General features: G+C 48.0%; 2 protein-coding genes across 2 annotated transcripts in view; both read right to left on the bottom strand.

Moving 5' to 3' along the window:
- Window positions 1-2,804, bottom strand: part of VSIG10L (V-set and immunoglobulin domain containing 10 like) — a 40,497-nt gene extending 37,693 nt beyond the window's left edge. The window contains 1 exon segment of the mRNA XM_033158199.1: window positions 2,475-2,804. Within this exon segment, the coding sequence (XP_033014090.1) occupies window positions 2,475-2,535 (61 nt within the window). The 5' untranslated portion in view covers window positions 2,536-2,804.
- A 4,128-nt stretch (window positions 2,805-6,932) lies between these two features.
- On the bottom strand, window positions 6,933-26,966 carry ETFB (electron transfer flavoprotein subunit beta). Its single transcript, XM_033158197.1, has 7 exons — window positions 26,857-26,966; window positions 20,803-20,961; window positions 14,198-14,356; window positions 11,173-11,235; window positions 9,585-9,743; window positions 9,084-9,271; window positions 6,933-7,156 (listed from the first exon to the last, which is right to left on the bottom strand). The coding sequence occupies exons 1-6, from the start codon at window positions 26,917-26,919 to the stop codon at window positions 9,101-9,103; spliced, it is 774 nt and encodes a 257-aa protein (XP_033014088.1). The 5' UTR covers window positions 26,920-26,966; the 3' UTR covers window positions 6,933-7,156; window positions 9,084-9,100.
- Window positions 26,967-27,238: the final 272 nt, after the last annotated feature.

Genomic DNA, 27,238 nt, shown 5'->3' with positions numbered 1-27,238 from the left:
TGAGCGCCGTGGGTGCCAGCAGAAAGAAAGAAAGAAAGAAAGAAAGAAAGAAAGAAAGAAAGAAAGAAAGAAAGAGGTGCTGTAACTCCAATGAGTAGCCTTGCAAAAAAAAAAAGCTCATAATATACCACAGAAAAGCATCTTGGGAACTATAGTTCGTTAAGGATGCTAGGACCCCACTGAGCAGAAACTCCCAGAGTTCCCTGGGAAGAGGGATTCTTAGAACAGGGCTCTTCTAACAGCCCCCAGCCACCTTCCCAGACTACAGTTCCCAAGATTCTTTGGTGCAAACAGGGTCTTCGCCAGGGCCAAGCGTGATGCAATAGCTTGGAGGTAGACTAGGGAGACCTGAGTTCAAAGGGCCCCCCATGAGGTTCACTGGCTGGGTCATGAGGCAAGTTGCTCCTGCTCTCTGCCACCAAACCCGTCATTTGGTTGTTGGCAGGATAAAATTGGGGCAACCCTCATAGACGAAGAACGGGAGGCAAACGTGATGTGAACAATTATTTGTCTGGCCAGTTTCACATAGCATTTGAAACCAGCGTGACCACGGGGGGCAGCCCACTATTTGAAGGGCAGTCCTCTGTTTTTTTGAGGGAGCACCCATTACAAGAACAGTTTATAAAAGCAAAAGAACCTGAAGAAACAAATTGCCCATCTACTTTTTAATGTTTGACATTTTATTATGGTTTTTTTTAATGGGAAGCCACCCAGAGTGGCTGGGGCAACCCAGCCAAATGGGTGGGGTAATAATAATAATAATAATAATAATAATAATAATAATAATAATAATAATAATAATAATAATAATACTGAGCACCTGGACCCAGCAAGTGCACAGGTCATCTTTTCACAGAATCTCCCCCACCATGGCGAGATCTACTTCTATTCAAATCCTAGTAATTATTCGCTGATTGGCATATCTCCAAACATATTCACATATGCAAATCGGTGTCCTATTTTGTCCTCGTTCTCTCTCTTTCTCTCTCTCTTTTGGCAACACGGTTCCTCTTTCCTGGCAATGTACGAAGCGGGCCTCCCCATTTGAGACGGCAGCTAAAGGGTTCAGACGGCCGTCGCACAAACAGTTGCAAGCAGAAATCTTTTAAACTCCGGCATTTCTTAATTAGGGGAAAACATTAGAGATACAATTACGAATCCTGAAAAGTCAGCAAGGTTTTTCATTTTCCCCAAACTCGGTTTCTTCCTCAAGGCAGGTTATTATTAGGCTGCGTGTTCAAGGCTGCTGGCAAGAGAGCTTCGGGGCAGCCATCTCCCTTTCTGATTGCAACTGTTAATATGGGCCCAGAAGCATCGCCTGTAATAGGAGGGACTACAATGGAGGGGGGGGGGGCAGACAAGGTCTTCTTTTTCTGTGCCATTACTGCAGGCCTGCATGGCCCATCAAGTTCAATGCAGCCCATCAGGACATGCTAAGGCTCTGGTTTTTGCTGTTTAACAGAGACTGCAAAAGAAGGTTGGAATGGGAGGCCAATACCAGGTTTGGGCTGATGTCCATTGCAGCTGATAGGGCAGAAAGCAGGGGCGGGTGGAGGCTAGGCAGAGCCAGAGCCAAGGACAGGGAGAGTCAGTTTATTCTAGCATTGCCCCCAACTCCTTCCTTGACTAATACCACAAAGGCAACACGGAGACTAAGGCGGCATTCACAGCACACATTTAAAGCACTATGATGCCACTTTGAACAGCTCAAATAAAATAAAATAATCTGGGAGTTGTAGTTTGTTCAGGGTGCTGAGAGATGCCTATTCACTTCCCAGAGCTACAGTTCCCAGAATGGTTTAACAATTAATTCCCTTTTCATAGGGAACTCTGGGAATTGTAGCTCCAGGAGGGGGACAGAGGGTCTCTTGACAACTCCCAGCACCCTAACCAAACTACAGCTCCCATGTTTCTTTGGGGGGGGGGATCCACTAATGTTTAAAGTGGTATCGTCATATTTTAAATGTATGATGCAAATGTGGCCTTGGGGGGCAGGGAAGATGCCACAGCCTGCAGGTGGCACGGTGGAGTGGCTTGCCAAAGGGAGAAACTGTGTGCCCCTGCTTGCCCTAAGCTACAATCTGAAAGGCCACATTTTGGCTTGGTGGACCCAGTAAAAGGTGCACAGGGCAGGTTTAATGGACACACAGCACGGAAGCCTTTCAAGCAAATTCTCCTTTCTGCAGTGCTGCCACGGGAGAACAGAAGTCGGGCGTGCGTGAATTCTTCCTTTCCCTGCAACATTCAAAAAAGCAACAACGGCAGAGGCTCGCTCTGAGTGGAACGTGCTGGCATTCTCTTTTATGATGTGGCACTGCGAGGAGGGAGGAACTACACCTTTCGATATTCAGCCAGCTTCTCTACACAGACACGCTCCCCCCCCCCCCACTTCCCTAACACAGCTCAAATTCTCCCAGGTATTGACAAGATCAGACTTGGAAGGAGGAAAGAAACCCCGAAGCAAATTGACTCACCCAGCGAGAGAAGCCAGCCAGTCAAGATAGGAGAGACACAGGTGCCATGCCAGGGAGCCATGCCAGGCTGGCTCAACAGGGCAAGGTGGAGGCGCAAGGTGGGACACTCGAATCTACAAAAGACTCTCTCCCCCCCCCCCGACAGCCAGAGGCGAGGGGAGGGCCTTATGGCGTTGGCCGGAAGGCAGGTGTCACCAGGTAGAGCGGAAGGAGGCGGCAAGGCCCAGGAAGAGACCTGATCCTCCCCTGCCCTCAGGGAAGGGATGACAAAAGCATCTCAGATATTCAGGGAAACCTGTTGGACTGTCGCAGGTGGGGAGGAGCGCTGCGTGCCAAAGAATCACACAGCCGAGTTGCCAGGGGTTTCACAACAGAGGTATGGAGTGGTTTGGAGCAGGCACAGGCTGGGGGAGTTATGCGGGGAATGTCTCTGCCAAGGAGCAAACTCCTTGCTCTCTGAATCATACTATGCTATACTCTTGCTGAATTAAAATTGAAGGTACAATGCAAAAAATTGAACCCTCGGGGGAAGAATACAAGAGGAGCCCACCCTCAGCATTTCTGCCACTTGTTTTCAGATGTGCAGGTATGGCGATCAAACGATCTCTCATCACATCCGACCCAGGAGTGCAAGAGAATTATCTGTGCCGGACAATAGCTTGAGTGGGAGACAGAGCAGAGCAGGGAATCGTTCAGAGACACAGCAGCCAGGTTGAATGCAGGGTCTGAAATGTAGGATGCAACTACAACAGCTCTCGCAGGTGACCCTCCAGCGTCTGCTTAAAGACCTCCAGCAAAGGAAAGAGCAAAATCTTGTTGTTCAGTCGTGTCCGACTCTTTGTGACCCCATGAACCAGAGCACACCAGGCACGCCTATCTTTCACTGCCTCCCGCAGTTTGGCCAAACTCATGCTAGTTGCTTCAAGAACACTATCCAACCATCTCATTCTCTGTCTTTTCTAGGGAGTCTTCTCTTCTCACGGGGTGGCCAAAGTACTGGAGCCTCAACTTCAGGATCTGTCCTTCCAGTGAGCACTCAGGGCCGATTTCTTTAAGGATAAGTTCTTTTTGCAGTCCCTGGGACTCTCAAGAGTCTCCTCCAGCACCATAATTCAAAAGCATCAATTCTTCGGCGATCAGCCTTCTTTATGGTCCAGCTCTCACTTCCATACATTACTACTGGGAAAACCATAGCTTTAACTATACAGACCTTTGTCGGCAAGGTGATGTCTCTGCTTTTTAAGATGCTGTCTAGGTTTGTCATTGCTTTCCTCCCAAGAAGCAGGCGTCTTCTAATTTTGTGACTGCTGTCACCATCTGCAGTGATCATGGAGCCCAAGAAAGTAAAATCTCTCACCAAAATCTACATCCCTCAAATTCCTGCTCCATCTTTTGTGCGAAAGCCCTCCAGATATTTGAAGATGGCCATCATGTCTCCACTGTGTTTTCTCTTTGCTTTGCCATTTGATCTTTTCCTTTGACCAGGATTTCAACTTCAAAGCACACCTGTTGTAGCTTCAAGCCAAGAGCCCTCCCTCCAAAACACAAGCTTGGACCCTCACCGCTGATGCTATGCATCGCCTGCAGAACCAGTTATTCATTATCAGGCTCCACCCAGCTATTAGCGGCTGACATGTATATTAAAAAGGGTTACACACAACTACGTGACCCAGTTCTGCAAAACAGGCCTGAGGCAAGTTTTCTGTCTTTGGCCAAGAAATGGGGTGAGAGGAGTTTGGAGACTGGGCTGCAGTGAAGGGGAAAAACACCGAACTGCATTGACTGTGGCAAAAACCAACACATAAGGCCAGGGACACTGTTTGATTCTTGGAGGCACCAGGGTCAAGTCATCTTCCAAAGCAGAGAAGCTGTTTGGGTCCAGAGTTCATGTAGGAACTGATGCTCACTGGGCAAGCCTGAAAAGAAAAGTCCTTGCATCAAACTGTCCGCGCCCAAATTTTCTTGCAAAATTTCACAGAGCAGCTGCTAAGACAGTGTTACTTAAACTAGGGATGGGCATAGCCTGCCCCCACCCCCAAAAGCGCACACATGCACACACAAACACACGGCGGGTCTTCTGTTTGGTGCTCTCGTTCCTAAAAAGCAGAAACTGGTTCTTCAAGATAGACACCCTAGAATAGCCAGGGCTGAGCTATTCATCAGGCGCTGGGAAGAGGAAAACGGGGCTGGGTTTGGTGGGGGGGGGGAGAGGGAGAGGGAGAGGGAGAGGGAGGGAGTAGAAAAGGAGCATAGCTGATGGAAACAAAAAAGTGGAGGCACGGTATACTACGATTCTGTGGGAGCACAGAAAAAGTGAAAATGTGGTACTGTGGCACAAAAATCTTGGAGCATTCTGTGGAATAGCATTCCAGCTGGTGACAGGCACTCCCTATCTGCACTTGCCGGAAGAAGTTAAATATTTTTGTTTGGACGGGCTTTCCCAGCTGGATAAATGAGACTTTACAACAAGTGTCTACTTGTTAAGAGTTTTAGTCTTGTCTTAAATATATTTATCTTTTTGGTGTCTTTTCAATCCTCTTATGTGTAAATCGCCTTGAGGCAGTGGCTTAGAAGGCAACATGAAAACAACAAACTCTGCTCTAACATTTAAGGGAAAGAAGAGTTTCTAGTCCATATGACTGTGAATATGTCCCGGAAAGCCCATGGGCAATGCCTGCTGAAACCATAGAAGGAGCAACTGAGTGAACTTTCCAGGTGTGGGGCACAAGCCTCCCTGCCTGCCTCCCCCCCCCCTCTACCCCATGCCTAGCAAATTCAAACTATGCAAAACAGGAAGCATGCCAAATTATCAACTCTTACACATTTGCATTATTTATATGGGATTAAATAATAATGATAAATAAAAGAGTTTATATAGTCCTGGCAGTGACCTGCTTTGTGGGGTTATCGGGTGAACCAGTATCTCTCTTTGTAACTGAACTTGTCTTTTGATCCAGGACGAATCCCATGGCAGCTTATGTTAAATACTATAAAAATTGAGTCTCTTTGATCCCCTACAACTAGTAGCATTGATCTTGGTGCAGCCTTTGTCACTGCTGCTCCCAACCCATCTCAGCCCCTGGCAACTATTGGCAGTTGCCTGGTTGCTTGCTTTAGACTCTGTCCCTAACCCACAATCCGTCACCGGAAAGGGAGGCAAGCACAGGGAGGACTGGCTACTGGCTCATTAGAATAAAGGACTGTTGTTCACCATCAAGGAGCAATTCTTCTAAGACACACCCTGGTGTGTTCCTTCCAGTGCAAGGCAGATTAACAAGCAGGAAAGACGGAGTTTTGCTACCTCTTAAGACTTGCCAAAATTCCTGTGAGAAAGGGAATGACTGGCAGGATTCTGGGACCTGGCAGTGCTTGCAGAACAAGGGAAAAAAGACCACTCGAGAGGAAGCCAACCCGCATAGCTACACAGAACATAGTTTTGAGGTTTTTCCTAGAATCAAGCTGCATATCAATTTTATGAAATAAAATAAATTATGTAGTTAAACTGCGGAGCTCACTCCCACGGGAGGCAATAATGGCTACCAACTTAAATGGCTTAACAAAATAATTAGACAAATTCATGAAGGATAAGGCTATCAGTGGCAACAGTTCTAGCCTAGATTTTTCCAACATGCTTGTTTCATTCGTGCAGGGAATTCATGCCCCACCCCATGGGAAAACTATGCACTTCCCTCCCTCCAATCTGAAAAAGGAGGCTCCTGGAACAGTTTTTGCACCCCTTTGGCTGGTAGCGTGAACCAGGCCTTTGTCACAGGAGCAGAAGTAGAAGCGGCTTCCAGACACGAAATGCACTAGGACAGCTATGTCAGTCTCAGGTTATCATTATTTAACAGCCGAGTCGAGTAGCACCTTCGAGACTCATTTTAGAAGAACATAAAACTTTGCAGAGGCTGTAACTTCTTTCTTCAGATGCCAGAATTGCTGGAGGCAAGCAACGGAGGCAGTTGACAGAGCATCCTCCGATTCCAGAAGTATCCTCATGGACAGACTAGGAGGACAGCTCAGTTGGCAGAGCAGGAGACTCTTAATCCCAGAGCCGTGGGTTTGATCCCCACATTGGGTGAAATATTTCTGCATTGCAGGGGGGTTGGACTAGATGGCTCCCGTGGTCCCTTCTAACTTGACAATTCTAAGAATGCAAGTGGAGAGGGAGTCTCTGTGAGCTCCCCCTGCTAAGGGCAAAAAGGAACAAGATGCTGGGGCCCAACCATATAAATGCCAGTGAATCCTATGGCAATTTAACAGGGCAAAGTTGGCCTCCAGCTACGATGCGCAGGAAGAGAACTATTCAGACACCACTTTGGCAAAGCACATGCCATTGGAAGCACAACTATACCACTTTGTGCTCAAGGCAGACCACTTACAGCAAAGTAAGCAATTGGGAACAGAACCCCTCCACCCCACTCCAAAAAATAACCACAGCAGTGACATGACGCTTGCTCAGAGTACCTCCGAGAATCACAGGACATTTATTGCAATCTGACCAATCATAATACAGAAAATAGAATCAAAGTCTCATTCAGCTTTCATCAGTGGCCAGCTGAGCTGGAAGGCAGCATGGTTAGGAAGTTGGAGGGACCCAGTGAGGCAGGAAGATGCGCCCCCTTCCCCGAGGGCCACACCCACCTTGGCGGCAGCAGCAGCAGCAGCAGCTCCAGGCAAAGCTGAAAGGGAGAAAGGATGGGTCAATTACGCCTTCTTATCCTAAAAGCAGAAGCCATAGTTTCATTCCCGAGCACTTGCGGCTTCATTTTTATTCTTTGTCAAAGCATCAAGTGATTACAGGCGCGCTGTTAAAAAGTACGTAGGGCTGCATTTCAGGGAGTCAGACCATAACAAAATATGAACTCTGTTCCAATTCGGGTTCAACAAACGCTGTGCAGCTCTCTTGGTTCAAGCATACTATTTGCATGCACTAATACTGCACCCTCCAGAACACTTGTTAAGGTATATTTGACCACAGATCAAATCAAATGAATTTCTGCTTTCATGTATTCTTGCAGAATTGATTTGTGCAGCTGGGAAGAACCCAGAGATTTTATACACACACATACCTATCTCTCTGGCAAAGAACGGCAACTATAAAAGCACATATAAATCTATGGTGCAATCACACTTGGAATAGTCTGTACAGTTCTTATTGCCCAGCGGGAAGATCCTATGGAGTGCGGGAGTTAAGTTCCACTAAATACAGTGAGGCACTTCCAAGGGCACATGAATAGGGCTGGGCTACACAATGGCTTGGAGCATTTTCCTGTGAGGAAAACGCACACACCTAAAGGGGGTAAATGACACATGCATCTATGCAATTATGAATGGCTGGAGAGAGACAGAGAGAGCGGGCATTTTGTTCCCTCTCATACAAATACCAGCAGTTGCCAATTGTGGGAGCTAAGTTTGGGAGAGACTATAAATGTTTCCCCGCCAGGAGATCACTTAAAACCACAGGTTGCAATCAATGTTAGTTGTACTCAAAGCAGACCCACTGAAATTAATGGGCATACCTAACCTAAGTCCATCGATTTCAATGGGCTGTGCACAACATTCTCTGTCTGCTAGTGCAACGGCTCTTGGGTCAGCGGATGGGTGGATTTCAGCACTGTGCAACAGTGGGATACAATGCAACAAATGTCCTAGCAGAAATTCAGTGCGTAACAGACTGAGCAATCTATTGCACAACCAAGTTACCAGCAACCTGCTCATGCTACCTCTTGCACAAAAGTGTTCTGCTGTCGTGAAATCCTTTGCCAGTGCAACAAGTATGACTTATTCAGTGACTTACACAGGGTACAACCCTATGGAACCACAAGGCATGATGGCTGCTTGCACAGATGGCTTTTAATAAGATGGGGGGAATCAACAGGTATGAATGACAAGGGGTGAGGTGGAACCTTCATGTTCAGAGGCAGTTGAACTCTGAACACTAGATGCAGGGAATGGAAAACAGGTGGCAGCTATTGCCTTCACTCTCTGCTCAAGCACTTCCAAGGGGCAAACCGCCTTGATGCTGCAGGAAACAATGCTAAACTTGACAGATGTGAGTCTCCAGTAAGGCAGCTCTTACATTCTCTATTTTCACTTTTAAGTGAGATGAGGCTCGGTGATAAAAAGAATCCAAGGAGGGACCAACAAGTGTGTGGGTCTCGCTGCTGAACAAATTGCCTCTTCTTGCTTGGAATTCTCAAAGTCAAAATGGTTAACTTCTACACTAACTTCTTACTGAAAAAAGCAAGCCTCACTCAGTTTAGATAGGCCTTAGACACTCCAAAATGAGCCCACGCTTCCATATAATTAGCTATTTCTCCATCCTGGAGAAAATGAACCTGGGATGAAGGGAAATGCTAGAAAATAGCTTTCTTGCTTCTCTTTGGGGATGAAGAAAAGGAGACAATCTTTTTCAACATTACCAGATGGATTCTTCCTGATCTTCTGACAACTGAGCCACTCGTTTTGAAGAGGCTACCCTTTTCTGCAACAGATTTCAGGTTTGGTTTCAGTTCCATCCTTTACTATTGGTTATGCTGGCCAGGAGCTGATGGGAGCTGGACTCCCATCATCAACAACTGTAGTTAACATGCGTATTCTCCTTACCAGAACCACCTGAAGATTCAGATCCGCCCAATCTCTTTGAGTTTAGCAACCAGATCTTCTACCGTCTCCACCTTGACTCCAGCCTTACGCTGGGGAGGGTCCTCCACACTGACAATCTTCACCCGTGAGGTAAGTTCTACACCAAGGTCGGATGGCTTCACTACCTCAATCTTCTTCTTTTTGGCTTTCTGGGTTGGGGTGGGAATAAAAACAAGGTGCACTTAAACAACTCACCCTTGTTTGCTCCCCTGCCCATTTTATCATCAGCTGCTGCTGAAATGTTGAATGTGAAAATCAATTGGGGAAGTCAAAGGCTCTGCACAAATCGTCAACAACTGTTTTGTCACTGGGGCCCTTTGCTTCTTGTCCTCATGTCCTCCGGACCCAAATGGATACAAAAATGGGGAGGGTGTGTGTGTCATTTATCTCCAGAACAAGGCTCTCCTTAAGGGTTTCCTGTGCCAAGTACAGAATACCCATTAAAAGTTGTCAGGCCCATACCATGATGTTAGGCAGGGTAGCATAGCGCGGCTCGTTCAGCCGCAGGTCAGCGGTCACCACGGCTGGCAACTTCAGACGCACCGTCTCCAGACCCCCGTCAACTTCCCGCTCAACCTTCAGCCAGTCCCCGTCCAGAGTCACTTGTGAAGCAAATGTTCCCTGCAACGGGGAGAGAAGGGCTGCTGGATTAAAAGCAGGGCAGGTAACACATTACACAAAATTCTACAAGTACACACCCTCGGAAGAATTTTGCAACTTGATATACCAACTGCACACGCTTGAAGCACTCACCAGCTTTAAAAAAAAAAAAATGACCAAAGCTAAGCGAATATTGAAATCATTTAGGGGGTTGGGTTTTTTGGACTTCTTGCCCTGCCAATCACCCATGTGCCCAGGGTGGCACATTAAACACAATGGAGAATCGCAACAACCTGCCTCCTTAGGCGACTGATCTCAGACAAACCCTCAGGCATACCTCAGATTAAGCTGAGGCTGCCATGACTGGTTGATGCCGTCACAAGCTCAAGCCCAGGGCACAGCGTTCATCTCCATTATGAGCCACTGGCATCCACGGCAGAAGAGACAGGGATGCACAACCCCAGGGCCTAGGCAGAGACCCATTAAATCATTTGAAGACTGTAATCTTAATATATTCTTGGAACCACATCATGAAGGAGCCTGGGATGTGCATGCATCTCTGGGGGCAACTTGGCAACTTTGTGTTCAGAAGAGTTCAGTCAGTCATTCCCCTCCCAGCTAGTCCAGGGTTTCACTGGCACGTTAATTAGGTCACTAGCTTAGGGTGGGGCACGTTTACACACGGTCAATATGTGCACGACTGTGTATATGCACATCGTGCCAAACCTGGAAGTGACCCAGAAACGAAATAAATATGTCACTGAAAAAAAGAGGGGCTCATGGGGCGTTTGCAGGCTTTTTCAATTATACATGATTTCACCAAGGAGTGTGGTACCTCGGAACGTAATCGGGGGGGGGGGGGGGGGCTGCCTGTATGCCAAACGACTCCTTCCTTTTATTTTATTTGTATTCATTGTTGCACTTATATCACACCTTTTCCTCCAAGGAGCTCAAGGTGACATACATGGTTCTCTTCCTCCTCAATGAATCCCCACAACAACCCTGTGAGGTAGGTTAGGTTGAGAGGCGGTTACTTAGCCCAAGGTCACCCAGTGGGATTCCTGGCTCAGTGAGGATTTGAACCCTGGTCTCCCACGTCCTAGTCAAGACACTCTCACGCTACATCACACTGGTTCTCAAAGCAGGATGGTCACACAGCCGCCCTCAGGCCAGAAAGGAAAGGAAGGAAAAGGAAAAACAGGGGAAAGGAAAATGGCAAACAGGAAGGAAGGGGTGCCCACCCACTCTTGGCTCTGCCCCAACCACTGCTGGCAAACCCGTCCTTCATACCATCACTGTAACCTATTGGATGGACGCCCTTCTTCAAGCTGTGCCTCCTCGAGTATGGAAAACAAATGTGTCTTCCTTAATAGGCCACCTGCTCTCTGCCTGCCAGTCCTGCTGCTCACTTCCATCTATTCCAACACGCCCCCTCCCCACCAAATAGTACCTGAGGCCAGTCAAGAAACGCTGCGGTCATCTGCCCTGTCTGGTTGCAGTCATCGTCAATAGCCTGGAAAAACAAGCAAGGGGTAAAAAAAGATTGGAGGGAGGAGGTGTCACACAAAGGACAAGGAAGCGCAGCTGTTTTTCAGGGCAAAGAGCCTTTCCCCTTCAGGGGACAGAGCACCTGAAATGCATCCCTGTGGGCACCTCTCCCAGGACTCTGCAGCAATTGCGTCCGGCCCAAAAATACCAGGGTCTGCAGCCATCACAAGTGGTGAAAAGTTATAACATGGTTGCACTCTCTTTGGGAGGCTCAAGTCAGGGCAGGTCTTTCAACAGGAATGAGGGTACCTGTGGCCACCTGGGCATTTCAGCAGTGACAAAATGTTCCCCTCGAGCCGGACACATTACCAGCCACATGAAATGAGAACGACCATCCTTCTGACAAGTAACAGCCCATGCAAAATGAGACCTTGCATCCTTTGGGTGCAGGACCAGAGGTCTCGTCACAGGGGGTGGGAACTTCAGGCCAAATGTGGTCACCCAGGCCTCGGGACCTGGCCCTTGGGACTCTCCAGCGAGACTCCCTCTTCCAGGCCACATCTCTCACTTGCGATGCCCAGCAGCCTCAAGTCATGTGCTTTTGCCTGGCTGAAATGTCTTCTTGAAGCATTGTCTCTGGCATGCCTAGATGGAAGCGTGTTGTGTGGTGTGTATATATATCTAGGAAGTTCAGGCTCTTGCATGTCTGGAATGCAGCCAGCTATACAAAGGTAAGATCCACAACTGCTGCTCAGCCTGGTTTTGCCTCTGGCCTAGGGAGGCAAAGGTTCCCCATCTGTGCCTTAACAGGTGATGCTGCAGAAGCAGCACCTTCCCTGCTGCTCACCGCTTCCTTTCCTCAAGTCCCAAGTCTCAGACCTGCTTTCCAGTCATCTTGGAGATAAAAACAACAACAACAACAACAATTTATTATTTATACCCCACCCATCTGGCTCGGTTACCCCAGTCACTCTGGGCGGCTTCCAACAGAATGTTAAAATACAACAATCTATTAGACATTAAAAACGTCCCTTAACAGGGCTGCTTTCAGATGTCTTCTAAAAGTCTGGTAGTTGTGTTTCTCTTTGACATCTGGTGGGAGGGTGTTCCACAGGCCGGGTGCAACTACCGAGAAGGCCCTCTGCCTCGTTCCCTGTAACTTGGCTTCTCACAGCGAGGGAACCGCCAGAAGGCCCTCGGCACTGGACCTCAATGTCTGGGCATTGAATGCTTTGGTGTTTCCTGCTTGGCAGGGGGTTGGACTGGATGGCCCTTGTGGTCTCTTCCAACTCTAGGATTCTATTCTATGGGCAGAACGATGGGGGTGGAGACGCTCCTTCAGGTATACTGGACCAAGGCCGTTTAGGGCTTTAAAGGTCAGCACCAACACTTTGAACTGTGCTCGGAAACGTACTGGGAGCCAATGTAGGTCTTTCAAGACTAGTGTTATGTGGTCTCGGCGGCCGCTCCCAGTCACCAGTCTAGCTGCCGCATTCTGGATTAGTTGTAGTTTCCGGGTCACCTTCAAAGGTTGTCCCACATAGAGCACATTGCAGTAATCCAAGCAAGAGATAACTAGAGCATGCATCACTCTGGCGAGAGTCTGTGGGCAGGTAGGGTCTCAGCCTGCGTACCAGATGGAGCTGGTAGACAGCTGCCCTGGATACAGAATTAACCTGCACCTCCATGGACAGCTGTGAGTCCAAAATGACTCCCAGGCTGCTCACCTGGTCCTTCAGGGGCAGTGTTACCCCATTCAGGACCAGGGAGTCCTCCACACCTGCCTGCCTCCTGTCCCCCCAAAACAGTACTTCTGTCTTGTCAGGATTCAACCTCAATCTGTTAGCCGCCATCCATCCTCCAACCGCCTCAAGACACTCACACAGGACCTTCACCGCCTTCACTGTTTCTGATTTGAAAGAGAGGTAGAGCTGGGTATCATCCGCATACTGATGAACACCTAGCCCAAACCCCCTGATGATCTCTTCCAGCGGCTGCATGTAGATGTTGAAAAGCATGGGGGAGAGGACAGAACCCGGAGGCACCCCACAGGTGAGAGCCCTGGGGTCTGAACACTCACCCCCCCCCCCCACTTTCTGAACACGGCCCAGCAGGAAGGAGTGGAACCACTGTATAACAGTGCCCGCAGCTCCCAACCCCTCTAGACGGTCCAGAAGGATGTTATGGTCGATGTGTCAAAAGCTGCTGAGAGATCCAGCAGAACCAGGAAACAGCTCTCACCTTTGTCCCTAGCCTGCCGGAGATCATCGACCAGTGTGACCAAGGCAGTTTCAGTCCCATGATGAGGTCTGAATCCCGAATGGAAGGGATCACTTCATAAATCTCCCTGGATCAGCTTTTCAGTCCAGATATACTGTTGGAAACCTGCAACTGGCAACCCAGACGTTTGCTCCTTTCAGCACTCGGGCCTCTTTGGTTCAGCCTCTCTGAACTATGCCCCTATGCCTGCCAGTTCCTTTTCCTCTTATGTCCACTAGGTAATAAGAGGCCATATTAACGTCCCCGTTCTGAAGAATGGCCGTAGCTCAGCAGCAGACGATCTGCCTTTCACGCTGGAGGTCCCGGGTTCAAATCCTCAGCATCTCCAGGTAGGGCTGAGAAAGCCACTGGCAAGCAAGGCAGTGGGTGAACCAGTAACCTGACTCAGTATAAGGCAGGTTCCCATGTTCCTATGGAAATGGTGTAGTAGATATGGGCTTCGCCCATGGTGGCACGCCCATGCAGAAAGCTGTCTTTTGGACTGACTCCTGGCATGAGAAGGCAAGGGATGAGATCAGGATTTAAGAGGTGCCAGCTCGCTGGGTGCACTGGCCCTTCTCCGGAAGCTTGATGACTAGGAACTTGATCCCTGGCGGTTCGTAAGGAGAGCAACATGGTGGGTGCACATTCATTTCTATGCTGCACCATTTACCTGTGCAAGAGCTCACCCCTTCTTTCACATGCACACACTCCTTCATCTCTATTACCTGCTTCCCCAACAGCAGAAGGCCGATGCCTTCTTTTTTGGCAAGTGCAGCCAGGATCTTCGAAACCTGGAAGGGGCTGAGGCTCTCGTAGTCCTTGGCAGGGACCTCCACATGCAGCCCTCGATCGGCCCCCATTGCGAGGGCCGTGCGGATCGTCTCCTGGAGGGAGGAGGCAAAAGGGAACAATAAAGAAGGAAGCCTTGAACTTGACACACACATCTGCTTTCTTCAGAATTTTAAGGTATTAATTCTTGTCCTTGAAAGTCCCTCGGGAAGGCCTAGAAGAAGAGCGCTCTGGGGAAAAACAATACATCTGTGATGTCAGCTCTCCTCTCGGGCCTATTTGCTTGTTTAGCAATCAAACATACCTTACCCCAGGGGCCTGCCAGGCACCGTGAGACTACAACTCCCATCATCCGCAATAATTGGTCATGCTGTCTACGGCTGATAGGACTTTGGGAGCCCAACAACACTGAGAAGCCCTGTAAGTCGCCCAACACCGCCTCTCACTAAGGAAAGATTGCTGTGCTTAAGAAGAGCATGGGTCAAGAATCAACACAGTCATCTTGAGAAAGAAACCAGTCTTGGGTGGCAGTCTTGGAAGATTTATGCTGCCCTGAGTGGGACCGGTAATATAAAGAAAATTGGATGCTGTGCTTTCAAGATACACAGTCCTGGCATGAAGAAATCCGACTTCTCTCTTCCAGCTTTGTTAATGACAATGATAATAGCCTCTATAGGGAAGGGGGATGCCTGCCCCACTGGGAACAGAGCCAAGACACTACTCTCCCCCCCCCAACAGATGCAGCTGCTGAGTTTGCAATAGTAAACCCATCATTGCACCAGCCAGCCCTTTACACAACCGCAGGCAGAAATGAGAAGCAGGAGGGCAGAGAGAAGATGGCCTTGGGAGGGAAAGAAAAGCCCTGTATTTGTTCCCAATCTCAGAGACTGAAGAACGTAAGCTTGGCTGCTGCTGCTGCTGCAGAAGAAGAAGAAAGGGAAGGGAAGGGCTGCTTTTTTAAAAAAAATGGGGGGGGGGTGTGTGAGAGCAGCGCAGCAAGTGAAGGTCACTGGGAAGCGGGGGCAGCAGTGCAGAAAATAGCTGGCGACGGTGGGGCTGTCAGGAAGCCGCAACTGAGAGAAAAGAGAGCAGAGCCAGGTCTGGGGAGAGGCAGGGGGAGGCAAGAGAGGCATGTCCAAACCGGTTACTTTCACCGGCTGGAGCTGCTCACAGACACACGCAGTGTGGGATCTCAAGAGCGCAGTGGGGAGCGTCTGCCTTCTAGTGCCCCCCCTCCCATGGCCCTTCTTGGGAGCTGTCCGAGGGCAGAAGAGAACACTGGGTTTTGGCTGTGGGAGGGTTGTGCTCAAGGCTGTGCAGGTGGCGATCCTATGCGCTTACCTGGGAGCCAACCCCTCTTGAAAACAGTGGGATTTATGTGTGAGTAAATGTGCACAGGGCTGCACTGTCAGCACCTTTAAGGGAGCCCTGCTGCCTCATCCTCCTCTTCTCCTTGCGCTCTCTCTCTCTCTCTCTCTCTCTCTCTCTCTAACAGACAGAGGGAATTCCAGCAGGTAATGCAGATTCTCATCTCTTGTGTTATGACTGTGTCCACTGAAACTTCTGTTGACGGTTCCCACCCTGCATTTGGGCTCCCCCTAGATGGGGGCGAAGGGAAGGTACATTGGGATTGGTTTGTAGATTGCTGGATGATTTTCAGTCAGCTGGAAAAGGTTCCCAATTATAGCAACAAAAAAGCTGCCCCCATCACAACCCCCACCCCCACCCCAATATAGAATTGTCAGAATTCCTGCTTAGATACAAATTAACTCAGATGCAATTTTTTTACTTGCATATATGCAAGTTATCCTGGCTGCAGGAGTCAATTGCTTCTGCTGCTTAAGTCATAATTTGGATCTAGTCTTACTCACAAGTCACTGTTTGGCCCCCAGCTCCAAATGGTGGTTAAAAAAGGAAAGAAAGGTAAATTTGGAAAGCCTGAAGTCTGTCTCTGTTTACCCTAGACCCACAGGCCTTGATAGCTCAGGCAGTAGAGCATGAGACTCTTAATCAGGGTTGTGGCTTCGCGCACCAGGTTGGTCAAAAAGATTCCTGGATTGCAGGGGGTTGGACTAGATGAACCATGTGGTCCCTTCCAACTCTTATGTTGCTCTCTAAATAGAGCCCCTCTTCTTAACAACCCAGCGAGGTACTTAGATGATGGTGGTCCTAAACCTTTAACAGTGTGCCCTGCTGAAATCCTCTCGTCTACACAACTATTAAAGCTACGGGAACCTCATTTTCATTTTCCAAACTCCTAATTCTCTCTCTGCTGCTCATCAGACGAGAAAACCACCCTTAATGTTCACACACGCGATGCTCTAGTCCAGACAACTACACTCCGCACACCTCAACAGGCTGCGAAAGGCAGGCTTCTCCATTGCTTCAGGTGTGTTAAGTCTGTCAAAGGTTGGTACCCAGCATTTGGAGAAGAGAGGGTTTTGGATCCAGCATCATCAACATGCTGCTCTCAGCATGTCTACAGAGCTCCCGCTTGTGTGCCGCTGGTACCACCTGGTGGCCACCAGCCTAACTAATACCAGTTAGTCCATCACACATCTCTCATCTCTTTGCACTCAGCCCCCTCAGCTGTAAAAAGCTCTCGATTTAGAATTAATTATTTTGATCACAGGCCACTCAGCAAGTTGGCAGATAGACAGAAAGGAGCCTGAGCACCAATTCCCCAAAAGAAAATTGGAGAAAGGAATTTGGGACAAGCAATTAGGTGCGCCTGAGCACCAATTTCAAATGGAGGATGGAGAAAAGAATTTGGGACAAGCAGTTCTAGTCACCAGACGAGGAGCAAGAAAGCTGTCCCCCAGCATCACACTGGAGCTTCCCTGAAGAGTCCACTCTGTTCCGCCCGTCCCATGCAACACAGACCAAAGCTGTTCAAGTAGAGGGTATTTACGAGAGAAAGCTGCTCCCGCAGCAAACAGATCCCTCAAAAGCAGACCACTTGCACTAGAACATACTAAACTATCCCATACTGAGTCACACTGGGGCTATCTTTGCACTCAGCATGGGCCCTTGCACCCCTCAATTTTTATTTTTATTATTTAAATTGAGAGGGTAAAGTTGGCTCTCTCTTTTTTGGTTGGGCAGGGAGAGTTGCCTGTTGCTTTTGGCTGTGATTTAGGGTGCATGCAGGTGTTTTGCCTCCTTTTTTTGAGGGGCAGGTGTCTGAGCACTGTCCACTTTTCTTCTGTGAAATGGGTGCATTGCGCTGCCTGCAGCAATTTCATAGATAATGTGCCTCCCGGGGGCCTAAAAAGATTGGGAACCCCTGATCTACACTGACTGGCAAGGAGTCAGTGCTGCATCCAACGTTTGCCACACTCGCAGTACACTCAGTGAAGTTAACTGACATGACTAAAAGGTCTATCAACTTCATAGGTCTGCTTTGAGCACAACTTAGTTGGGATACAGCCCTCAGACAATAGTATTTTCCAGTCCTACTCAGAGATGCCAGAAATTGCATCCAGGACCTTCTGCCTGCAAATCATGGGCTCTATGAGCTAATGACCCTTAATTTAATCGTAGGCTGTCAGCAGGGATTTCAGGGGGTGTTTTTAGAAGAATAGGGTAGTATTCAACTAACTTTTACTAAAGCAGACCCACTGAAATTAACAACAGTTATGAACTTAGGTCCATCAATTCCAGTGCGCCTACTCTGAGTCATTTATATATTGCCTTTCTTCCAAGGCATGAAATACTAAATATACGTTGCAAAAATATAGTTTACTCAGGCTGGTTAATGGTCCTTTCAGGAGCTAATGGCACAAACTCCCTGGCCTGCTATTAGGAACATATGAATCTGCCCGATACTGAATCAGATCATTGGTCTGTGTAGTATTTTCTCCTTCAGGGATTCAGACAGGAGATGCTGGGGATTGAATCTGAGACCTGCTACATGCAAATCAGATGCTCTACTGTTGAGCTACGGGCCTTCTTCACATCTGTCCTCCCTCAGGCCACACAAGTCAAGCAGACCTAGGCAAGATAGGAGAGGAGCTGTGCCCAAACGGGTACGCTGATGCCACCAGTTCCCTGGTCTGCTGGCAATCTTTGTTGCTTTAGAACGTACAGAATGCCTACTGCATCTTAAGCCACCCTACAAATAAGAGGAAGGCAGGATTTTAAAAAATAACTTGCCAATATTGGTAGCAGGAAAGATTCCTTCCCAATCCCAAATTACAGCAGAAAAGTACCATGGGTAGTGGCATTTGTAATGTTAGTTCTTTTACGTTTTTTCTTGTTTATTTTTCCTTTCTTTCTGTTTTGTATATGTATGTTGAATCTTTATACTTTTAAAATTAAAAATTAAAAAGAAAAAGAAAAGAAAAGTACCATGGGTAAAACTCACCAAGCAAGCTTCCTACCCAAGGAGAACTGCCAAGGATGAAAATTCTAAACCACAGCTGAACTAGCCCTTCTCTTGCTACGTTGCCCTCCTGCAATGACAACAACCTGCACACTTTCATTCAGAACCAGGCTTGGAGAAACCAGCAACCTCATTTTAGCCAGGGGTCCAAAGTCAGGGTGTTGGAGGACTTCAGCAGAGCTCCCTGCAAAGCATTGTCTATGTGAGGCTTTTCTTATTTTACATCTCCAGTTTTACTCAACCCAGTAGGAGCAGTCATGGTAATCTGTAGCCTACTAGTGGCTGCAGGCAGGTCCCTGAAGCTCACACGTATCTTAGCTTCTTAAGCTGAGATATGATTGTGCAACTGCCACCTGTTTGTCAGAGACCACTACCCTGTTGGCTCAAACCAACAGCCCACCAAGTCTAGCATTCTGTTTGGAGAAACAGCCAGGCAGGTGTTCACATGAAGGGTACGAAGGCACCGGCTGCCCCCTGCAACAGGCTAACATTAGGTGCACCTCTAGGCAGGAACTAGATCATTTGTACACCTGCACAGCACTTTGCACTGCTAGAATTGGCAGCAGCAAGGGAAGAGACATGTGTAACCAGGAATTTAAGCATATCTCCTTGATATGCTCACTTTTTCAGCTCATATATGTTTCTATATGTAGCTCAACTGAATTACAGGTCTAGTTACTTATTGGACCTGAAACAAAATAAACAAATTCCTTCCAGTAGCACCTTAGAGACCAGCTAAGTTTGATTGGTATGAGCTATCGTGTGCATCTGAAGAAGTGTGCATGCACATGAAAGCTCATACGAATAACAAACTTACGTTTGTCTGGAAGGATTTTTTTTCTGTTTTGTTTCGACTATGGCAGACCAACACGGCCAAGGTGGCTGAGGAACTATCTATCTTCAGTCAAGGAAGTACAGTTAATGCATCTTACAAAGCAAGACTTTGCCAAGGTGGCTGAGGAACTACAGTGGTACCTCTGGTCACGAACAGGATCCGTTCCAGAGCCCCGTTTGTAACCCGTGACGTGCGTAACCTGAAGCGCTGCGTCTGCGCATGTGTGTGACGTGTTTCAGTGCTTCTGTGCATGGCGTCATTTGGCGCATCTGCGCATGTACGAACCGCCAAACCCGGAAGTAACGCGGTCCGTTATTTCTGGGTTCAGCGTGTTCGTAACCCATGTTGTACGCATCCTGAAGCATTCGTAACAAGAGGTATGACTGTATCTAGGAGCCTTCCTGCTATCTACTGTTTTACTTCTACTAAAACGCTCCAAGGGACAAAATTACTGGGTCTTTTTCCTTTCCCTTCCTTCTTTCCAACAGGCTGGTCATTACCGAACAAGTTAATGGAATTGTTAAATGACACAGTAAAGCAAAGCAATTTCAAGAGTTGCCCACTTCATATTTATAGCAGCTAAACTTAGATAAAACTTTGTCTGCAGGAATTTAGCAGACTATAGAGGCAATAGTTTGAATCTCCTTCCACCACCACCCAAGGTCTTCTTTTCACTTTTGAGCTAACCTGCCATTTTTGAAAGTAATGTAATTTCTATTATATTGCAAAGGTTTAATTGCTTACAGTGCGTAAGCACCCAATGCACAGCTTGACAAATATAACACTACTCATTAGACTTTCTTAAAGTATTTCCAGGAATTGAATTCTACACCAGATACCAAATGTCACATAAACAAAATTTTGACATGAATTAAAGGCCGAGAGAAGGGGGTAAAAGCAAAAATGAGGAGAGTCTGGGGTAGGAGAGAACAGCAGCAGTTTGGGATAAAGCAGAAGTGACCGACTGAACTATCTGGGAATGGAACTTGGGTTTGAGATACCATTGATGGGGTGGGGTCCTATATAGAGGCCAGTGGTGGATGGCAATTAGGGCAGATGGGGCAGGGTCCCACCAACCTCTTACCTGTCCTCATTCAGCTCCCACCTGCCCCAACCAGTCAGGTGGCTTTGTGTGCTATTGGCCCTGGCTCCACCTACTGTTGGTTTCCCTGCCTTCTGCTCAACTGTTTCAATGGACACCATTCACTGCTGTCAAAGCCCACAGCCAGTACTGGATACTCAGCTGTGGGTTCTGGTTACACAATGATTTCCTTCCCTTGCCCTCTATTTGCCTTGCCTCCTTTCAGGGAATGCCTCCTCACCTGGCACTGCTGTGGACCGCAGCTCACAGCTACCACCTCCGAGACGAGCTTCTTTTCCTTGAGGCGCACGGCTTCCTCCACGGCAATCTCGCAGAAGGGGTTCATGGAGTGCTTGACTCCATCTGTCACTACGCCTGTTTTGTCCGGCTTCACCCGCACCTGCAAGAGGAGCAAAGTTGTCACAGAGGCAGCTAAGGAAGATCTGGAATTAGGGGAGGAAGCTCTTGGGGACCTTTCCCACTCCTCTTTGAGGCATGGGGATCCAGAAGCTGAATGCAGCACACAGGGCATCATCAGCCCCAGGTAGGGTAGCAAACATTACCAAAGTTTTCAAATAGTTTAGAGTTGCGTTAATGCATGTTTGCTGTAAGAGCTTGCTCTCTTTTAATTGAGATAAGAACCCAAGATGAGCCCACCTAGATTAGGCCAAACGCCCACCTAGCTAGTTGAACATCCTGTTCTCACAGTGGCCAACCAGATCCATAATGGCCTTCAGAGAGGATTAGACAAATGCAAGAATGTTAAGGCTAAGACCGGTTAAGTCCAGTCAAAGGCGACTATGGGGTTGCAGCGCTCATCTCACTTTCAGGCCAAGGGAGCCGCTGTTTGTCCACAGACAGCTTTCTGGGTCATGTGGCCAGCATGACTAAACCGCTTCTGGCGCAATAGAACACTGTGACGAGTGCCAGAGCGCACCAAAACGCTGCTTACCTTCCTGCCGTAGCAGTACCTATTTATCTACTTGCACTGGTATACTTTCAAACTGCTAGGTTGGCAGGAGCTGGGACAGAGCAATGCGAGCTCACCCCGTTGCACAGATTCGAACTGCCAACCTTCTGATTGGCAACCCCAAGAGGCTCAGCAGTTTAGACCACAGCGCCACCCACTTCCTTTATAAGGCTCTGCTCTACCTCCACCGTGGGGGGCAGTGTGCCTCTGAATGCCAGCTGTTGCGCACAGGTCCTGCTCTTGTGCTTCCCATGGGCATCTGTTTGGCCACTGTAAGAACATGATGCTGGACTAGATGGGCGACTTGTCTGACATAGCCAAGCCCTTCTCCTGCTAGTGGGAAGCCAACAAGCAACACCTGAAATCAAACCTCTCAGCCAAGACTATATCTGTATCTTTGTCATCCACTAATTTTGCCACAAACATAAGGCAGCAATTTATTCCTTATGCACAGCCTTCTGCAGGGGCTGTTTGCTTGTTTATTTTTAGCCTGCCTTTCAATCATCTTGGATTCCCGAAGCGAGGAACAATTAAAAGATTTTGACAAAACAAATGAAAACAAAGATGACACAAATGGCTGGGGGGTTGGCGGTGGCTGCAATCAACCTCATCCCATTTCCTCCAGCCATTCTCTACTCTCCGATTCATGTGGTCATTTTCAATTATGATTTTTCTCCACTTGATTATCTCTGGCCATGCATGGGAATGAAATTACACAGAGAAAGCTCTGACATGACCCATCGGTACATGGATACGCTCAGCTGTGATTTCAGCAATTGGGGTTTGCTCCAAAAAGGGCTGCCAAGATTGCAGAAGTTGAAGCACATCCACAGACTGTCAGTTTTACAAAATGCTAATCTCTACACTGCAACTTTTCTGGGAACAGTCCAGGTGAAGGAAGATGGGGACAGGGGGTAGAAGACCAAAAAAAGAGAGAACAAAACTATTCACTTAGCAGCCACTCACCCCCTCCTCTATGCCTTGGGCAGGTTAATCTTGGGGTGCTCAAGTTGATTGGTTTGGTTCTACTCTTTTCTCATCCTCTCATCCCTAAAGTTTGTGAAGGCAATGAGCTGGTCTGCATGTATTGTTTAAGATAAACTATGGCTTAGTGCAGGCATCCCCAAACTGCGGCCCTCCAGATGTTTTGGCCTACAACTCCCATGATCGCTAGCTAACAGGACCAGTGGTCAGGGATGATGGGAATTGTAGTCCAAAACATCTGGAGGGCCAAAGTTTGGGGATGCCTGGCTTAGTGCAAATGCATGAATGTGCAGCCTGCTGGGGAGCAGATTGCATCCACTTTGCTCTCCCTCTCTGATCCTGTTGCAAGCTAAGCCATGGTTTGTTTTAGCATGTTATTCAAACTGGAGCTCATGATTTTCTCCTCCAGATAAGCCACAAGACTGCATTCAGATGGCATGTTGAGCCAAACCAGGGCTTTGTTCAAAGCAGCCACAATCTCCTCTCTGGGAACTCCCACACTTGTGCATTTGCATTAAACCATGGTTTGGCTTAGCATAACATAACATAACATGTGAACCAGTTGAATGCAGAAATATCTTTAGTTGAGAGAAGAAATTCTAGTAACACATTCATACACAAATACCGCAACCTTAACAATGTTTACCCAGAAGCAGGTTCTATTGAATTCAAAGAGACTTACTCCCAAGGAGAATTGTATCCATAGTACAATATGAAAGCACACAAGGAATTACAGGAAACACACAGCTGAAGTCCAAGGCACTCTCAGTTAAGTCCCCTCAACTCTTTGAGAGAAAGAAATGGGAGCACTGAAACCTAGGAACAACAGGAATGCTCATTGTATGCCTCCTCAATGTTTATGGGTTTAAGTGTTTTGGAAGAAGCTTCTGTTTGCATAAGGAAGGCCCAAGATCAAACAGACTGCTTCTGCACAGAGATCCAGTAAACACAGACTTAAAATCAGAAAAGAAGGTGGCTGTTTGCACACATGTCTTTGCGCAATCAGCAACCACACTGGCTGCTTAGGGACTGTGCTCACACGCAGCTGCAAGGCACCCACTCAAACCTTCCAGCAGTCAGAACGTTCTAGCATTGTTCTCCACATATTTGGCTGACCAGCATCACAGGTGCTCCAGATGTTAAGACCTTCTGATACCAAAACCATTACTGAACAGAAGACACGAGACTGGTGCATGTAGATTCTCACAAATATCACCTGGGGAAACCCAGGTGGGGCATAAATAATAAAATTACTATTTATTATTATTACATATGCATTCACAACTTATCCATGCTGGAGGGCAGTTTCCCAGTATGCATGCATTCAGTAGGAGAGACACATACAAGTGCCTCACACAAATGTTAACCTGCACACAGCTTCCCTACATGGAAGTGCTTTTCATATAAGAAAATCAGAAGGTCTTAAGAAGCCCTCAAAGTTTTGATTCCATGGAGAAGTAGCTGGGTAACCCAGGTTCAAATCCTGACTAAGACATGAAGCTTACTAGCTAGCCTCAAGCCAGTAATCCCATTAGAATACAAGCTATCAAGCTACGTGGAAGAAACACAGGATATGATACCTGACAACGAACAGGTCACTGTTATTCCCATTTACCTGAGACTGAGGGACAGAAGTTGCCCAAAGACACAGCCACTGAGTATGATCTCTCAGGCAGTGTTAGAAACTGAGATAGGAAAGCTAGGAGCTAAATGGAACCTTAAACCCAGGTTATGGGCACAACAATGGAATGTCTAGGCACACTTTTTAAAGAATACAAAGCTGAAAATGAATAAACTGCAGCTAAAATATTATGTTCATTTTTCACACGGTCTAGTCCTTCCCCTGCCCACCCCTCCTAATATTCTTAAAAAGGTCTCTTTTCCAGTCTTCAGAGAGTAGCTGGAAGTGGAGAGGCAGAAAAAGGTCCTCTTTCCTTCCACTCTGCAGTTTTAATTTCAAATCTTAGGCTCAGTACTGTGCCCAAGGCTCAAAAACTGCTCACGCTTAATAAAATTCCCTTTTGCAAAATATGTCTAGATTCTAGAACAATGGGAGTTTCGAACACTGCTCTCAGGTCCAAGGTCCAGCTAAGATTCTTGAATCAGAAACAAATATTAACAAAGGTTGATGAAGGGATTGAGGGATACAAGTACAGAATAAAACCAGGCAGGGTTTAATGCAACATGATGGCAAGAAAGGCTTCCTTCAATAACTCTGCTCTCTCCTAGTACACCTCCATGATGCCACGCTCTCCTCCCTCCCTCAAATCTCATCCTTTTAATACAATACTTTACTGCAAAAAAGTTTTTCTTTTCTTTTACAGTACTCTATGGTGAAAAACGTAAGCGTAACTATACCGTCTCTGAAAAAGGAGATTTCATTTTGCTAACATGGCTGACAGCCACTGGCATTTTTCAGCAAGAAGTGACCTTGGGCCAGCCACTCTCTCTCAGCCTGACCTACCTCACAGGGCCGTTGTGAGAATAATATGTGGAGGTGGGGAAGGGGAGAATGATATGCGCCCCCTTGAACCCTTTCGAAGGAAAGCAGAATACAAATGCAAAAAATAATAATAAATGAGTAAAACCCACTGCCTGGGTTACCTTTCCTTTCTCCCTCTCAATCCCCCTTATTTCATCCTGTGTCATGCATTTCAGATGTTAAACATGAGAACCAGGGCCCTCTAGTCCAGTGTTTTTCAACCTTTTTTGGGCAAAGGCACACTTGTTTCATGAAAAAAATCACGAGGCACACCACCATTAGAAAATTTAACTCTGTGCCTATATTGACTATATATAAAGTAATTCTCTTGAATAGGAATCAAATAAACACAAAGAAAGTATTTTATAATTCTTGGACTTAAGAGCAGGGGTCCCCAAACTAAGACCCGGGGGCCGGATGTGGCCCAATCACCTTCTAACTGCTGCCTGCGGATGGTCCAGGAATCAGCGTGTTTTTACAGAATTGGAACCTGTCCTTTTATTTAAAATGCATCTCTGGGTTATTTGTGGGGCATAGGAATTTGTTCATATTTTTTTCAAAATATAGTCCAGCCCCAAGTAAGGTCTGAGGGACTCTAGTCTTGTACCTGAGTGACTTTTTGTGACAAAGACATGAGTGGAGAAGCTCCTGAGACATCCTGACATGATATAATTAACTGCCATGCCACACTTGAGAGCCCAGCCAATGTGGTGTTTCCCTTTTTTGTGATGATCTTGTGCTTTGGGAAGTTCAAAGAGGTTGAACCAGCAAGTGCGAAAAAAATGCAAAAGGAAACCTACACATCCTAATTATTCATCATTTATTAGCAAAGTGCTCTCACCCAGCTGAAAGGAGCCAGGCTTCTTATTTCCTCCAAACAGCAAAAGAATTCTTAATTAATTTATGTAGGTTGGAGATTACTGCACTTTGGGAAACATTTCCCTTGAGAGGTTATAGATGCGGTTTTGCATCCGATTTGGTACTGAATCCTCTCTCTCTCCCCCCCCCCCCTCCCCGGCCTCCGCCTCGCGCGCGCTATTTCCAAGCCCCCACCCACGTCCACCGCCGGCTCCCTCCTCCTCATCTCCAGCCCGCTCTTTCCACCCCCCCTCCCGCTTCTAAGATGCGCGCGCCTACATTGGCCTCGGAACCCCACTCGCGACAAAGCGCGCACGGCGCGCAGGATCCCTTCAGGGCCACGGCGACGGCCGAGGAGGCGGGGAACTCCGGCAGGCCGGAGGGCGCTGACGATTGGCCGGCAGGAGGGCAAAGGAGGGAGGGAGGCGCTTTTGAGGCGGCTGGCCCGGCTGCCGCATCCAGGGCCGTGCAATGCAGTGCAGTGTAGCCTCGGCGCTGCTGGGGCAAGGCGGGTGTCTCTTTTCGGCTCTCTGTACAAACGCGCGGGCTGACCCTGATTGGCTGAAGGAAGGCAACAACAACGGCCGGGACGTTTTGCCCACGGCACACCAGGCAACATCTCGCGGCACACTAGTGTGCCGCGGAACAGTGGTTGAAAAACACTGCTCTAGTCATACGGATCGCTGTAAACTTTTCTCGGCTTAAACTGCTTCAGAAACAAATAACTGAAAAAAATAATCAACCAAGGACAGAGAGAAAAGAAGCCGGCAGCACCAGGCAAATGCCTCCGGGAAGCCTTTTTTGAGAAGAAATATCTGATATTAAGGTAGACTGCCCCTTAACAACGGAGGTTCAGACACACGGGACGTGAACATCTGAGCGCCACACGGCCAGCGTCGTGTTAACATGCGGGTCTGGGCCAGGGGGGACCTCTCTTGGGACCCAGGCGTCCGAGGGGCTCCCTACCCGCGCGCCGCCCTCCCCTGCCTCGCCGCGCGCACCTTCACGGCGTAATCAATGACCCTCTTCACTCCCACCATCGCCCTCAGCCCGGCCGCCGCCATCTTGCCCCGCTGCCAGTCGCCCTATCAGCGCCCGCCGGGTTCTCCCAGCCAATCTGGAAGAGCACCAGGCGGTCCAATCCGTGCGCATGTGGAAGGGGAGGGGGGAATCACGTGGGTATGTCTCAAAAGCTCCACAAGAGGGTCTGGTGCCCAATCGGGAGTTTCTTTCGGGTTTCCGCAAGCCAATCGAGGAACTCGGTAGGAGGGCATAATAGGAGGGTGAGAGAGGAGGGAAAGAAGGAAAAGCGACTGCTTTTTCAAATTGGATGCCTGATGTGCCTTTTTAACCAGTTGGCCGGGGGGGGGGGGAGCGCGAGGT

Source organism: Lacerta agilis, chromosome 8 (genome assembly GCF_009819535.1).
Source record: "Lacerta agilis isolate rLacAgi1 chromosome 8, rLacAgi1.pri, whole genome shotgun sequence".
Classification (NCBI taxonomy): domain Eukaryota; kingdom Metazoa; phylum Chordata; class Lepidosauria; order Squamata; family Lacertidae; genus Lacerta; species Lacerta agilis.
Note: the sequence above shows the minus strand (reverse complement) of the source record. Positions and strands in the feature narration are given on the sequence as shown.

Coding starts and splice junctions, on each gene's coding strand:
- ETFB (XM_033158197.1), bottom strand. CDS start 26,919: ATGGCGGCGGCCGGGCTGAGGGCGATGGTGGGAGTGAAGAGGGTCATT. Junction 14,357..20,802: donor GCGGTCCACAGCAGTGCCAG/GTGAGGAGGCAT, acceptor TCCTCCCTCCAG/GAGACGATCCGCACGGCCCT. Junction 9,744..11,172: donor CGTTTCTTGACTGGCCTCAG/GTACTATTTGGT, acceptor TCCCCGTTGCAG/GGAACATTTGCTTCACAAGT.